Genomic DNA, 13,016 nt, shown 5'->3' on the forward strand with positions numbered 1-13,016 from the left:
TGCCAGTAAAATTGAACCAGTGAAATAATGTAAACGTAAAATACCTGAGAAAATGAGAAGGCAGATGACTAATCCTGTTTCCGCTTCTTTAAGACACATGGTGACCACCTCCTCTCAGCTCTACGGAAGAAAGCACCCCAAAAGCAGCTTCACTCAATGACGAGAGAAAAATGATCTTCTCAGTTCAAAATGCACAAAACTTGAAAGAGTCTTACAGAGGCCGGTGTGATCAGCAGGTGGATGTGTTCATTTGTGACTTCAATGTGATCTGAACATTAATGGTGTAAGAGCTTCCTTCCTCTACCATTGTTCCTCCCAACGTTGTTCAGTTTACATCATCCAGTTATCTGAGCCTTCTTCTCTTTACTTTTATAAAATAATGTTAATTACAACACAGCCTTCAGACACAGAGGAAAAACCCATGAGGAAGCATCAACATCTATTGAAAAGGCCAAAACTCCTTTTATAACCAGAAGGAACTTTCAGATCCAGGCTGAGAAGTGAAAACCTTTCTGCTTGCATCATTTAGGGTTTGAAGATTTTAAAAAAAGGAAATGGTAGACGAGAGCAAAAAGAGAAAACAAAATGTTGAAATGTGGACATCAGACAGGAACTTAATCCTTTTGTGTTCAGGAGTCACCAGTCATGAACTTATATTGTCAGAGACCTGCAGGAAGATCCAGAACAGAGAGCACAAAATGGTCAAGGCCCCGTTTACACAATGTTTCAAGCATTTTTGCATCAGAAAACATTTCTGCTTACATGACAACATTTCGAAAATGATATACATATAGAAATGGCATATATGCTGAAAATGCTATACCACTAGTGGGTGCTGTTGTTGGTTTTTGTAATGTAACGCGAGACACATGCATGCAGGGAATAATATGCTATATTGTAACAGCTATATTTGGACTATTTCATTGGAATCAGAATAATTTTATTATCAATATGCACATGCTTCCATATACACAACAAAATTGTAATTGGAAGTCCCGGCTTTTAGCAAAAAGAAAAAGGCATAGAATAGATTTTTGAGAAAGTGTGAACATAATAAACTCAGATAAAATATGTACATAAAATACTCAAATGCATGCATGTATAATGTATGTAATGTATTTGATGCCAAACAATAGAAAATCAAGCCATTTCAATCAGACGGTATGACATTTTGTCGGTTGGTGTATTTGTTAGAACCTTCTTCCACTGGTTTTTTTGGATATCAGGGTTTATTTATTGATCACTGTTGAAGTTTGCCGCAGTTTAAATTAATCTGCAGTTCCTTTTAGTTGTTTTAAGGTTTAGATAGAAGACTAAAGAGGAAAGAAATAAGACTCTTTAGTGACTGAATGAGCATTTTTCATCCATCCATCTATCCATCTTCTATCCCTCTTATCCTGTTCACAGTCACCGAGTGCTGGAGCCAATCCCAGCCCACATTATGGTCGAGAGCAGGATACACTTGTGGCTCAAACATGGAAATGTTCTGAGACTGTTGGTTGCAGTAAATCTTTACAGTCTGGGATAAACAGACCTCTTTTGTGAACTGTTTGGTCTTCCTGCAGCTCTCCCCTGCCTGCAGATGTTGTTTTTCTGTTGTCAAAGACTGCGTTCAAACCGACCAATCATGGAGAGGCACATGCAAATCAGAGCCGCATGAACACGCCTTTTCCGGTTCAACCACCAATGGATGACGGTGTGGGCGGAGCCTGGCGGTAACTGCAGAGGATTCAAACGTAACATGGCTGCGGGCTCGCAGTGTACGGAGGGCACGGAGGTCAATGAAAACGCACAAAACACACGGTAAGAGCGAATTTACACCGAATATTGTGGCTTTTGGATAACCTTCCTGCCAGCTGCAAGTTGTTGTCTGCCTCACACGAGCTGAGCGTGTGCAGATTTTGGGGCTTTGGTGTTTGAGAGTGACGTCAGCAGTCATTTAAGTCAGCGACAGCTTTTCTTTTTTATTTTAATTAGTTACTAATTCATTATTAGTCTGAGCTTGAGATGTCTAAATCTACATAATGCCATGTTGCTTTAAAATCTACAGTAGTATTGTGTCAGGAGGCAATTGGGAGTTTGCATAAATTTGGGTTAATCCACATTGACTGTTAAATAGATGTGTAGACAACTTTTAGTGTGTTAACACCTGTTATTGTGAGTAGAACGTGTTAAACTGGTAAATGTATACTTTTAGCTGCCAAAATCAGATTATAATGTGCTGTATACTCCCAGCATGGGCTGCACTTAAATGAATCTCACACTGTTTGACTGAAAAGCCCTCAAATCAATCAATCAGTCAATCAATTTTAACTTTTCATCCAAGAAAAGATAGAGCTCAGGGAGTTTTACACGCACAATCCCCAACAGTTCTTCATATTTAGAGGACAATGCAAGACGTGCAAACACATCTAAGAAAACGGAATTCAAGTTGATTATTTTCTCAGATATTTCTAACAGACATTCTGGTTTCTGTAATTCAGTGTATGTGAGATGGACACCTTGAGAGTTTGCTGCTCTAAATGAAAGAATAGCACACTTTGTAGAAACTGTCTGTGGCCTGGAGTTTGAGAGTGTGACATTAAAAGAAAGGTGTCAGTCTTTCCAGTTTGGATTTTTGTCTTCAGTGTGCTCTCCTTCGTTGTCTGTGGAAGTCAAATTTGGCTAAAATATTAAAGACACAAACCCATTGATTACAGCTTCACACAAGCTTTACTGGATGTAAACATGTCTTGCACATCTCATATTAACACAAGAGTTTGGCTGCGATTTTAACTTAAAAACAATCAGTTTTTATCTGATGGTTGATATTCCAGGATGCTCCAGGTCTGACCCTCAATTTGGTCTAAAGCAGGTTTCTTCAATGTTTATGACCAAAACAGCAGCTTTTGCCATTTTCCATGAAATAAAGTTTGTCTGGAGCCATAAAACATGTTAATTATCTGAAATGAAGAAGAAGAAGAAGAAAAACATTAAAAAAAAAAAAAAAAAAGTTTCACATACAAAACTAAGGTTGTATTCATGAATTGTCACAGGTACAATTATGATATTTTTTTGTGGCTGTTTGTACTGTATCTGCTGTGTGGTTCCCAATGGTCTGACCCATTAGATGTCCTTATTTATTAGCTTTTCCTTCTTCCTAGTAGTTTGAGCTTCTTTTTTTTTGCAGTTGCTCCTGCCTATATTTTCTGTTTCACATTCTTCACCTGTTTCTATTCTGGAGATTAGACAGTTTTTTTTTTTAATCTGTGTGGAATGTGAGTGAAATAAAACTGAAAACAAACTGTTGATTTACATTACACTGAATCCTGTAACATTATTGTTTGGTTATTCCTCCCAACATTATTGATTGGTTATTCCTCCCAATCTATGCATCCTGTACAGCCATGTGTGTATAAATCGATATACTGTATATCCAATTATCTACTTGTATATACAGAATTTATTTTCAGACAGGTGTGGGAAAACAAATGAGGGAATAAAGTTTTCTCCGATCTTCCCTGTGATCATGTTCCCATATGTTTAACCCTATGCGTGTCTCATGCAGAGGAGCAGCCTGCAGGATGGTGATCAGTCAAAAACAATCTGCCGACGGCTCTCAGTCCGGCCGACCTCCGGTCATCTTCAGCCCGGACTTCTTCGTGGAGAAGCTCCGCCACGAGTCCCCGGATGTCTTCCTGGAACTGGTCCTCAGTAACATCACTCGTCTTATTGACCTTCCCGGGACGGAGTTCGCACAGCTCATTGGAGAGGACAGCCCGAAAACTCCGACCGGGGGAAACGGAGGCTTTTTCCGTTCTTTCAACTTCCTCAAACGTAAAGGTCATGATCCTAATGTTTTACATATTTAACGGTCATTCCAGACTTCTTTTACTTGAGGAGTAAAAATTAGTATTACTGCAATGTTTTCAACACAGGACTGTAAGGCGATCACTGATTTTACAGAAAAATCATGAAAACATGAACACAAGAAAGTTTATGTTTTTGCACCGCAGTGGACCTACTGAGCTGCAACATGTAGCTTGTGCTTGTAATTTGACATCGGTCTCATCATCTTGCCACCTGCTGGATAAATACATCACTGATGAGCTGATGCCTTGAAGCCAGAGTTTTCTTACTGAAACTCATCAGCCCTTTACACAATAGTGTTTCAAGTGAAAACGCATCGTTTTTGCACTTTAGTTTCTGAAAAGTTACAGGAGCAGTGTTTCCTCCCTCTACTAAGAGACGAAGCCCGAGTGTTGTCAGAAAGTCTCATTTTCGTCCACGTTTAAAAATAAGAAGTTGCATTTTAGCACAGTTATCCTGTAAATAAACCCCAAAACACAACAAAAGTTTTGTGTTCTCACTTGAAAACGTTGCCCTAATATAAACATCCACCATTAAAGTATTATTTGCTGCTGTTAATTTCCCTGCAGATAAAGGTGTTGTCTTTGGGACGCCGCTCACGGAGAGCTGCATCGCGCAGATCTACCAGCTCATCGCGTACCTCAGCAAAAGTAAGTCATCACTGAAGTGAATGGACTGCGTGGATCTTTGTTTGACCCGGAGCCACGCTGCTGAAGCTTTCCCTTGCTGTCACACCCTCAGATCTGCACGTGGAGGGCCTGTTCCGGGTCCCGGGGAACAGCGTCCGGCAGCAGACGCTGAAGGAGCTCCTGAACAGCGGCGCCGACGTGGACCTGGAGTCCGGGGACTTTCACCCCAACGACGTGGCCACGCTGCTCAAGACCTTCCTGGGCGAGCTGCCCGAGCCCCTGCTGACCCACAGACACTTCCACGCGCACCTGAAGATCGCCGACATCACCCTGTTCGACGAGCAGGGGAACAAGACGACGGTGCCCAACAAGGAGCGTCAGATCGAGGCGCTGCAGCTCCTCTTCCTGCTGTTGCCGCAGACCCACCGCTCGCTGCTCAAGCTGCTGCTGGACCTGCTCTACCACACCGCCAAGCAGCAGGACCGCAACAAGATGTCCGCCTTCAACCTCGCCCTCATGTTCGCCCCGCACGTCCTCTGGCCCAGACATGTATGAGAGAAACACACACACACACACACACACACACGGTTGTGGAGATATTATAAACCAGACGAATAATGAACAATTGTTTGGGATATGTAAACACCGTCGTTCACAATGGATGCGCTGATTAAACATGAGTACCAACCTTCTTGGCTACTTGCCGATACCGAGTACCTATAAGAGTGCTGATTAAATGCCATTACATGTATGAGAATAGAATAGAAGTCCTTTATTGTCACTCTCTATCAATGTTAAAACACAGTGTTGGCAGCAGAGAAATGTTGTGACGGTAACTTCAGTGACAGCAACTGGGGGGGAAAAAATATGCACACACTGCCTGCATGCTTTATGAGCAAGGCGGTATATGTACTGTCGGTTGTAAGGTAGTTGGAGGTGCGTCGACAAAGAGGTCGTGCGGAGGCATTTCGTGACAATGCATGGACTTCACGTATCATTTGCATATTGGAGTTATAAATTAGGCTTTATGGCATTTAGTTTACACTCGTACTCTGTGTTAATTGTGATGTATGAATAACAAAATATAAGAAAGTAGCCGAACTTGTCCATTTGTGGCAGTAATGCATGCAGTTGAATAGCATTAGTATACAAGAAACAAGAAATATCCTGAATGCTACAGGAGACCATTTTCTCTGCATTAATGTAAAGATAAACACTTTTTTTTTTTTTTTTTCAAATGTCCCATTCTTTCCCAATCATTGAGCAAAAAAGTACATTAAACTATGTATTTGGTCTGTACATTTTCCCGTGAAAATGAGATACAGTTTGGCATTAACAGGTTAAATTGTGATTTCACTGCCCTGTTCTGATTGACTTTAGACAGTTAAAGGGATGGCGACTTCCTGAACTCAGTATCTGCAGTTGTTTCTTCTGTAATTGTGACGTTTGTTCCTGAATCCCGCTGTGTCGCTGCAGATGACTGCTGGAGACCTCAAAGACAATCTGAAGAAGCTCAACAACACCATGGCCTTCCTCATCAAGCACTCCCAGAAACTCTTTAGGGTGATTATTGTTATTTTCTTTTCTTTTTTTAAACTGTAGTTACACATATTTCATCAAGTGACTCATATTTAATTCATATAATTACACTTGCCTACAATCGTAGACAAACTGCACATGCGTACTTTTAGTATTTACAAACGTCAGGCTACTTCAGAACCAAGCGATAACTGCAAAGCCAAAAAAAAAAGAATCGATGATGACGCATGTTTAATGCTAATGTTGTATGTTCACCAAACATTGGCAGGATATTTAGGCAGAGAAGGAGGAAAGGGGCCAGAATTGCATCTTATGCATAAGCTTTAATTATTTCCTCCAGAAGTCATGTGACTTCCTCAACTGACTTCTGTGTTGGATTCCCCTCCGGTCGAATCGCCTCCACAGTTCTTTTCTTTGCCATGTCTTCACTGTGCGGCAAAATAAACTTTATGGTTGTAGATGGTCACATTAGAGATGCAATATTAAGCCCGTTTCATGTAAATGCATAACTTTTGGCCGATCATCCACACGGAACGGGGTTTTAGGAGCTTGAAACGGTTAGTTTTTTTTCTTAACTGGGTTACAGTGGGGTCAAATTTTAAAAATTTTGAGGTGTAGACGGGCAAAACACATTTGCTGTAACTGTTTAAGTCATTGCCCCACCTCTCGACTCGACAACCCTGCGCCAGATCGAGCTGCTGAAGCTCTGGATGCTAGTCCGTTTAATCAGGCGAATGTTGGATTTCTGGAATACAAGGAGTTTTCCATGCTCAGGATTTTCTTTTCCATTCTTGGTGTATTTCTCTGTCAGAGTTACAGTGCCATCTAAAGGCTTGGCATATGTACTACGTTGTTTTGAGCCGTGTTCACTGTGACGTGTGGACGGAATTTTTCTTAAGAACGACTGGGAGTAAGTAGATCGTCTTGGCTGGTGTGGACAGGGTCTGAGAAAATCTTGTTACTGGAGGTCCCATTGGTACAGAGCCAATACATCAATGAGGCCTGTAGCCGATGTCAAAATATCTGAATGCTTGCGTCTATGTTCCCAAAACGGATCCAATCTGTACCTCCATATGAGCAAAAAAGAAAATCTGAATTGCTTCACATTACACTGGTAGTATAAATGGAGCCACACAGACACACCCTGAAACAGAAGAAAAAAACATGCGACCTATAGGTGTGTGACTGGTTCCTTCTGTGTCGTTCAGGCTCCAGCCTACCTGAGGGAATATTCCAGAGTGCACTTCACTGGAAGCAAAGCCCTGCAGACCAAGGTCAGTGAAGGGAGAGCGAGAGGTTTGTATCGATGTCCAGAGGGTGAAATACTGCAGACAGTCTGAGCATCTTCTCCACCACTCCTTTTTATAATGGAATCGTAAAACATATCAAAGCATGTCTCGTTTTAAATGAAGGACAACCTCCAGTATGTTCCCCTTATTTCTGAGGCTCTTGTGCTATTAATGTGCAAAAGTTAGTCGGAAGCAGAATTCATTTTTTTAAGACCCATTTACAGGAATTCAATAATCATATTAAGACCAATAAGGTTAAACCTAGAGTTTAACTTGGAACGCCTTGTGGGTGAACAGTTCAGTCTGGATTGTGTGTCCTCTCAGGATGATCTGGAGCTGCTGGCGGCCAGCAGCTCTCCGCTCCAGCGGACAGCTCTGCCTCTGAAGAGGACGGCGGCTCTCTTTGGGTCCGGGTCCGGGTCCGGGTCCCAGCAGCAGTGCCAGTCTCCAGCTCAGCAGTACACCGAGGACGCCCTGAAGGAGCTCTTCAGACATGTCCACCACAACATGCCAGACTCGGCCAAGAAGAAGAAGCTCGTTCGACAGGTCCTCCTCCTCCTCCTCCTCCTCCTCCTCCTCCTCCTCCTCCTCCTCCTCCTCCTCCTCCAAGGGGTTGATGATATAAACTGACTTCTTGTGTTTTCATGTGAGCAGCTGGTCAAACAAACCACCTCAGGAACGCCAACCCAGGAGCAGCATCCAGTCCTGCCGGCAGCCAGCAAGAAACACCCCCGATCACGCTCTTTCGGAGGCCTCATCAAGGTACCGGCTGATCCACAAAGTCCGGATCCACAGAAGCCAGAGCATAGATGTCAAAAATAACGCCCCCTTGGCAAGAAACTCCAATCTGGCCAAACAACCAAGAAAATTATAAAAAAAAGAAATAAATAATCAGAGTAGCAGACACGACACAACATTGAGCCCTGAACTGAGATATCAGTGATGCTGCCATAAAACCTCATGACCTCATCACTATCAAACCAGCCTTTAAGTTGAGTCTGCAACCTGTATGACCAAAAGAGCCAAGTTTTTGTAACTTTCCACCAAATCAAATGTAACTTGAAATGTGACTAACCTTGACGAGTTGTGTTCGCCTCAATTTAGAGTTTCATGTACATTTTCCATACATGAACATGAACTCTGTCGCTTGTTCCATTTATGATGATTCAATTGCAACTAAAGATGGTAAATATTTCATCATTCTTTATACAATTTTGACGTTTTAACCATTTCGGCTCTTTTTTGAAATGTGTGCGTATGTGTTTGAATTTCTTTCCCCATTTCTTGTGGTCTATTTCCAAAGTTTAAATTTCTCCGAACTAAAATATATTTGACACTCCTGTATTTTTGTGATTAGAACTGAACTGAGCCCGTTGCACCTGCTATAAACTCACACTATTTACCAGTGAATAACGTCAATGAGTGGCGACCAGAGCAGCCCCCCCCCCCTTCCCGACTGGGGTATAATTGAGTATGATTTAATATTTTGCCATTGTATTTATTTACCTATTTATTAAAATATGTATTTACTACTCTGACTTATCCAGTCTTCAGAGACAGTTTGACACGTTTGTCAAACATGAGTCTATTTTTCATTTCTATTTTTATTGAGCTCTTGAATGAAAATTATTCATATTTATTTTATTTAGGTTTTTGAATGTTTGATTTGTTTATATTGTTTAATATATAACATGTTTTTATTTCCAAAGATGTAAAGCATTTAATTGAATGATTTATGTTTTATTGGTTTATTTCATTAAATGTGTGTTTGAAATTCAGTTTTGGATGTCAGGTCTACTTTTCATTTTATATTTAGTTTGTATTATATTATTGAATATATATATATATTTTATTTTATTTTATTTATTTTTTTTTTTTTAACTGCTAGCTCTGTTGAATATAAATATTATGCATGATGTGCAGAGCTGCAAACAAACTCTGTCCCTCTTGTTTCCTCTCTCCCGTTGCCGTGGTAACAGCGCCGGGCGCGAGGCGAGCAGCTGACCTCCGAGAGGCGGGTCCGACACATTTCTCCTAAAGCCGCGGGCAAAGAGAACGTGATCCTGCAGGCGGTGAGACGGCCAGTGGAACATGAGGGAACGTTCCTGTCGGAGCTTTTCTCTAATCTGTTCCCTGTGTGTGCAGGTGAACAGCCCTGCAAACGGCCCCGTGCTGGGGAGAGCAGGACTGGTGGTGAAGAACCCCGATTTTGTGTTTCACAAAGACAAATCCCTGAAGGTTTCCAAGGTATGACCACTCGCCTGTCCGAAAGGTAAATCTGAAACTGACTGCTCAAATGCTGCTCGGGTTCCTTATCTCTAAGTGTGTGTGTTTTTGTTTTTTTATGTAAATCAGGACTTTACCAAACTTTAGGTACAGCTTAAGTTGCACTTAAATCCAGTGATGTTGAACATATTTCAATGCAGGGGCCACATTCAGCCCAATTTTATCTTGAATGTACTTGACTGGTAAAATAGTGCCGTAATAACTTTGAAATTTAAACTTTTAAGTTTGTTTTTGTTTTTTGTGATGCAGAGTATACATTTTGAAAAGGTTTTTTGCAAAAACCAAACAAGTAGTTCCAAAAGTTGCTACAGTTTCCACATATAGCCAATTTTAATGATTCTTTCTGGTGCAAAGTAGATGAAATGTCCCACCAAAAAAACTTCTCCTATAATCCTTGCATTTGGTTTGTAGTGGCAGCACGGCTTTGAGGTGAATGTTAGTCTTCTATTTTTCAAGGCAGCATCAGCGATATCTCAGGTCTCGGTGTTGTGTTGTCTGTTATGCTTAAAAAAATGTTTAATAATTAAAAAAAAAAAAACTCTGTTTTTTGGCCTATTTGCACTCGGATGTATAATCTTTATTTAAAAGGTTAAACTTTTTTTTTTTTTTGTGGCTCCAGATTAATTTTTGTTGCTGCAATGAAAATGAACCAACTCACCTGAAAGCCATGCATGTGCCCCCGTACTCCCACTGTTAATGTTTATGCATCTTATTGTTCTACGTCAACTAGTTGCCCAACATGAAACTACCGTAATTTCTGGACTATAAGACACTACTTTTTTCACACACTTTGAACCCTGTGGCTTAAACAATGATTCGGCTAATTTATGGATTTTTACGAGGCAACGAGCTTCATGCCACCAATACCTCGGCATGTGCATCCCGTAACTCCAACCTTTTCTCTTTTTTTTTTTTTTTCCCCCCTTTTTAAATTTGGTGAGTGCAGTTCATATTCAGGTGCACTGAAAAGTCCAGAAATTACGGTACATTGTTTCTGCCGTTTCCATGCAAACAAATATTGTTTTCAAAACGTCCCCGTGTGAACGTGACACTTTTCTGAAATGAAAACACGAAAAACGTTATCCTGCAAAAGGGACATCTTGTAAACTCCCCTCTTCATGTTGTACCTCTCTCTCAGGACTCTCCCCCAGTGTCCAGGATGTGTCTGTCCCCTGCCCAGGAGGGGGCGCTGTGAAGCCTCTCCTTGGATTCGGACAGTATTCTAATGACTCTTCATGTTTACGTTTGTCTTTCCTTCTCCCTCTCATAGTGAGGTTTTTCTAACTGTGACTAATTTTCAGCAGCCAGCAGAGCTGAACCTTCAAAACATTTGGGAGACAATATTTACAAACTGGTAAAATAAAAAGGAGTTGATGAGAGTGACTGGAGATAATCCAGTTTTATTCACACTGGAACACATTTGGAACCAATTTTACCGTGTTTGAATCAAAACTTCTGCTTTTTTAAGAGACAATGACTCTAACTTGTGTGCATGTACACGCTAAACATCTAAATGTACTCTGATAATTCAGTACTTGTCATGTATGTTAAAGCCACAACATTAGGAACACCTCCCAATGTAATTCAGCCCAATTGAAACTTTAAAAAAAAAATGCTTGAATCTGATTTGACGTAAAATAGGATGTTTTGACATTCTTACAATCCTTTGAGGGAGATTTCCTCTAAGTTTGTGTATTCCAGAGTTGTTTTATTCCTGCTAAATGCTAAGCTAATCGTTTGAATGTTTCCTGTTTGGCTCTGCTGGTTCTCACCTGCTCCTAAAATGTGTACTTTAGCTACTGTATCAGGATGTTTGACCACTAGCTGGACACTTTGTGTATATTTGTGTGCGTTTACAGTTTTAGCTTTCATATTTTTTCGGATATTTGTAACTATTTTGGTACGTTTTGGGAAGAAGAAAAAAATAATCTTTTTTGTTCCTGAATTTCTCTGAAGTGAAAACTGGAAGAAGTAAAGAACTTCTCCTCCCACATGCTGAATTATGATGTGAATTGTTACGTTCCCTGAAGCCTCAACACAGTTTTTTTTATATATTTTTTATTTTTTGATGGGAGCGATGATTTACTTGAACAGATGTTTGTTTGAAGGTTTTGAAGAAAGTTGAAAGAAGGTTTTTTGCAAGTTTTGAAATGAGCAGTTTCTGTCTGGTAACGTGGTGTGAATCTGGACGGAATCCCACGGTAAATGTTGTTTCCGTCAGATTGTAAGACTTTTGAACACAGATCAAATAGAAAAGAAAGTAAAACATCACGAGCAGATGGTTTGATTATGAAAATAATGGACGATGACCGACTTAGTGGAGTTTTACAAGCATGAGTATGGAATTATATGGGAGTTGTAGTTTTTATTAATATCATATTTTCTCCAGGTTAAATTGTAACATGCAGTGGAAATGATGTTCAGATTGTGTCACTAGTTTAATGGGAAGTTTTTAAAGCTACGAGAAGCAGATCAGACGTCACTTTTTAATTTAATTCATGTGTTGTCTCATGATTTTATCATAGCTGACCTTCCTGCTCACTTCCTCCCAACTGGGAAATGGGCATTCCCCACTCCCATCTATTCCTTTTAGTTCTTTGACACATTAAAAACATACAGGACCAGAATATATATTACGTCAAATTGCATGTGAAGGATTGTGTTTATAAAACCTAAAGAAGGGCCTGTAAATGTCTCCCCCTCCACATCAGCTCTTTTAAATCTCCTGACACAGAATATTCCTCTCTTGTCTTCAGATGCCTGAAGTTACTGAGCACTTGATGGCATCGCTGAGCCTGCAAGTCTTTTCTCAGGGAAAATAACTCCAAATGTCACAGATAGGTCTCTCTACAGCAAAATCTGATGTTTATAAACCCTTGCAGGTACGCGATGATCTCAGTACTCGCATCAAATATGTTGCACACTTACAAATTTTCTACACAATCATAAATGTAGCACAAACTCTATCTGTAAGTATCACTTACAAATCTCTACAATAGAGATGCAGATAGTTAAACATGTAAATCTAGAGAAACACAACTCACTCCAGACATTTTCTCAATATACAAGCCCCACAACATTTAAATCCACTGTGAATAGTTGAGATTTGTGAGTTTGAGGTTGCTACAAACTTACCTCAGGTCCTTTTGACGGTTTCCAGCACTTGCGTTTTTGTTTTTGTTTTTTTTTCATGATCAGATGTGTGTTCGTGTTAACTGCTCATTTCGTCTGGATGCTCTGGGCCAGAGGGAACATGTCCAGATGTTTCTCCTCTCTGTGTTGTTAATCTGCTTCCGGTGCATCCTGATCGGAACGTGGATGTGGAAGTGACGGCTTGTTGAAAGTGAGTGAACAGGATTAATGTGAAGAACTTGTTCCATTTTTTTTTTTCTGTGTTTCATTTGAGCCCTCTTTTTGTGGATTC

The 13,016-nt window shown here is 40.5% G+C and overlaps 1 protein-coding gene across 1 annotated transcript; it reads left to right on the forward strand.

The window, feature by feature from the left end:
• Positions 1–1,741: 1,741 nt before the first annotated feature.
• Positions 1,742–10,787, forward strand: arhgap19 (Rho GTPase activating protein 19; the record flags this gene model as incomplete). The annotated part of the gene is made up of 11 exons (XM_080515882.1): positions 1,742–1,803; positions 3,548–3,822; positions 4,419–4,499; positions 4,591–5,027; positions 5,955–6,041; positions 7,226–7,291; positions 7,631–7,852; positions 7,961–8,068; positions 9,286–9,378; positions 9,452–9,553; positions 10,731–10,787. The coding sequence occupies 11 exons, from the start codon at positions 1,742–1,744 to the stop codon at positions 10,785–10,787; spliced, it is 1,590 nt and encodes a 529-aa protein (XP_080372008.1).
• Between the last annotated feature and the right edge of the window lie 2,229 nt (positions 10,788–13,016).

This window comes from Blennius ocellaris (assembly GCF_963422515.1).
Source record: "Blennius ocellaris genome assembly, chromosome: 3".
Classification (NCBI taxonomy): domain Eukaryota; kingdom Metazoa; phylum Chordata; class Actinopteri; order Blenniiformes; family Blenniidae; genus Blennius; species Blennius ocellaris.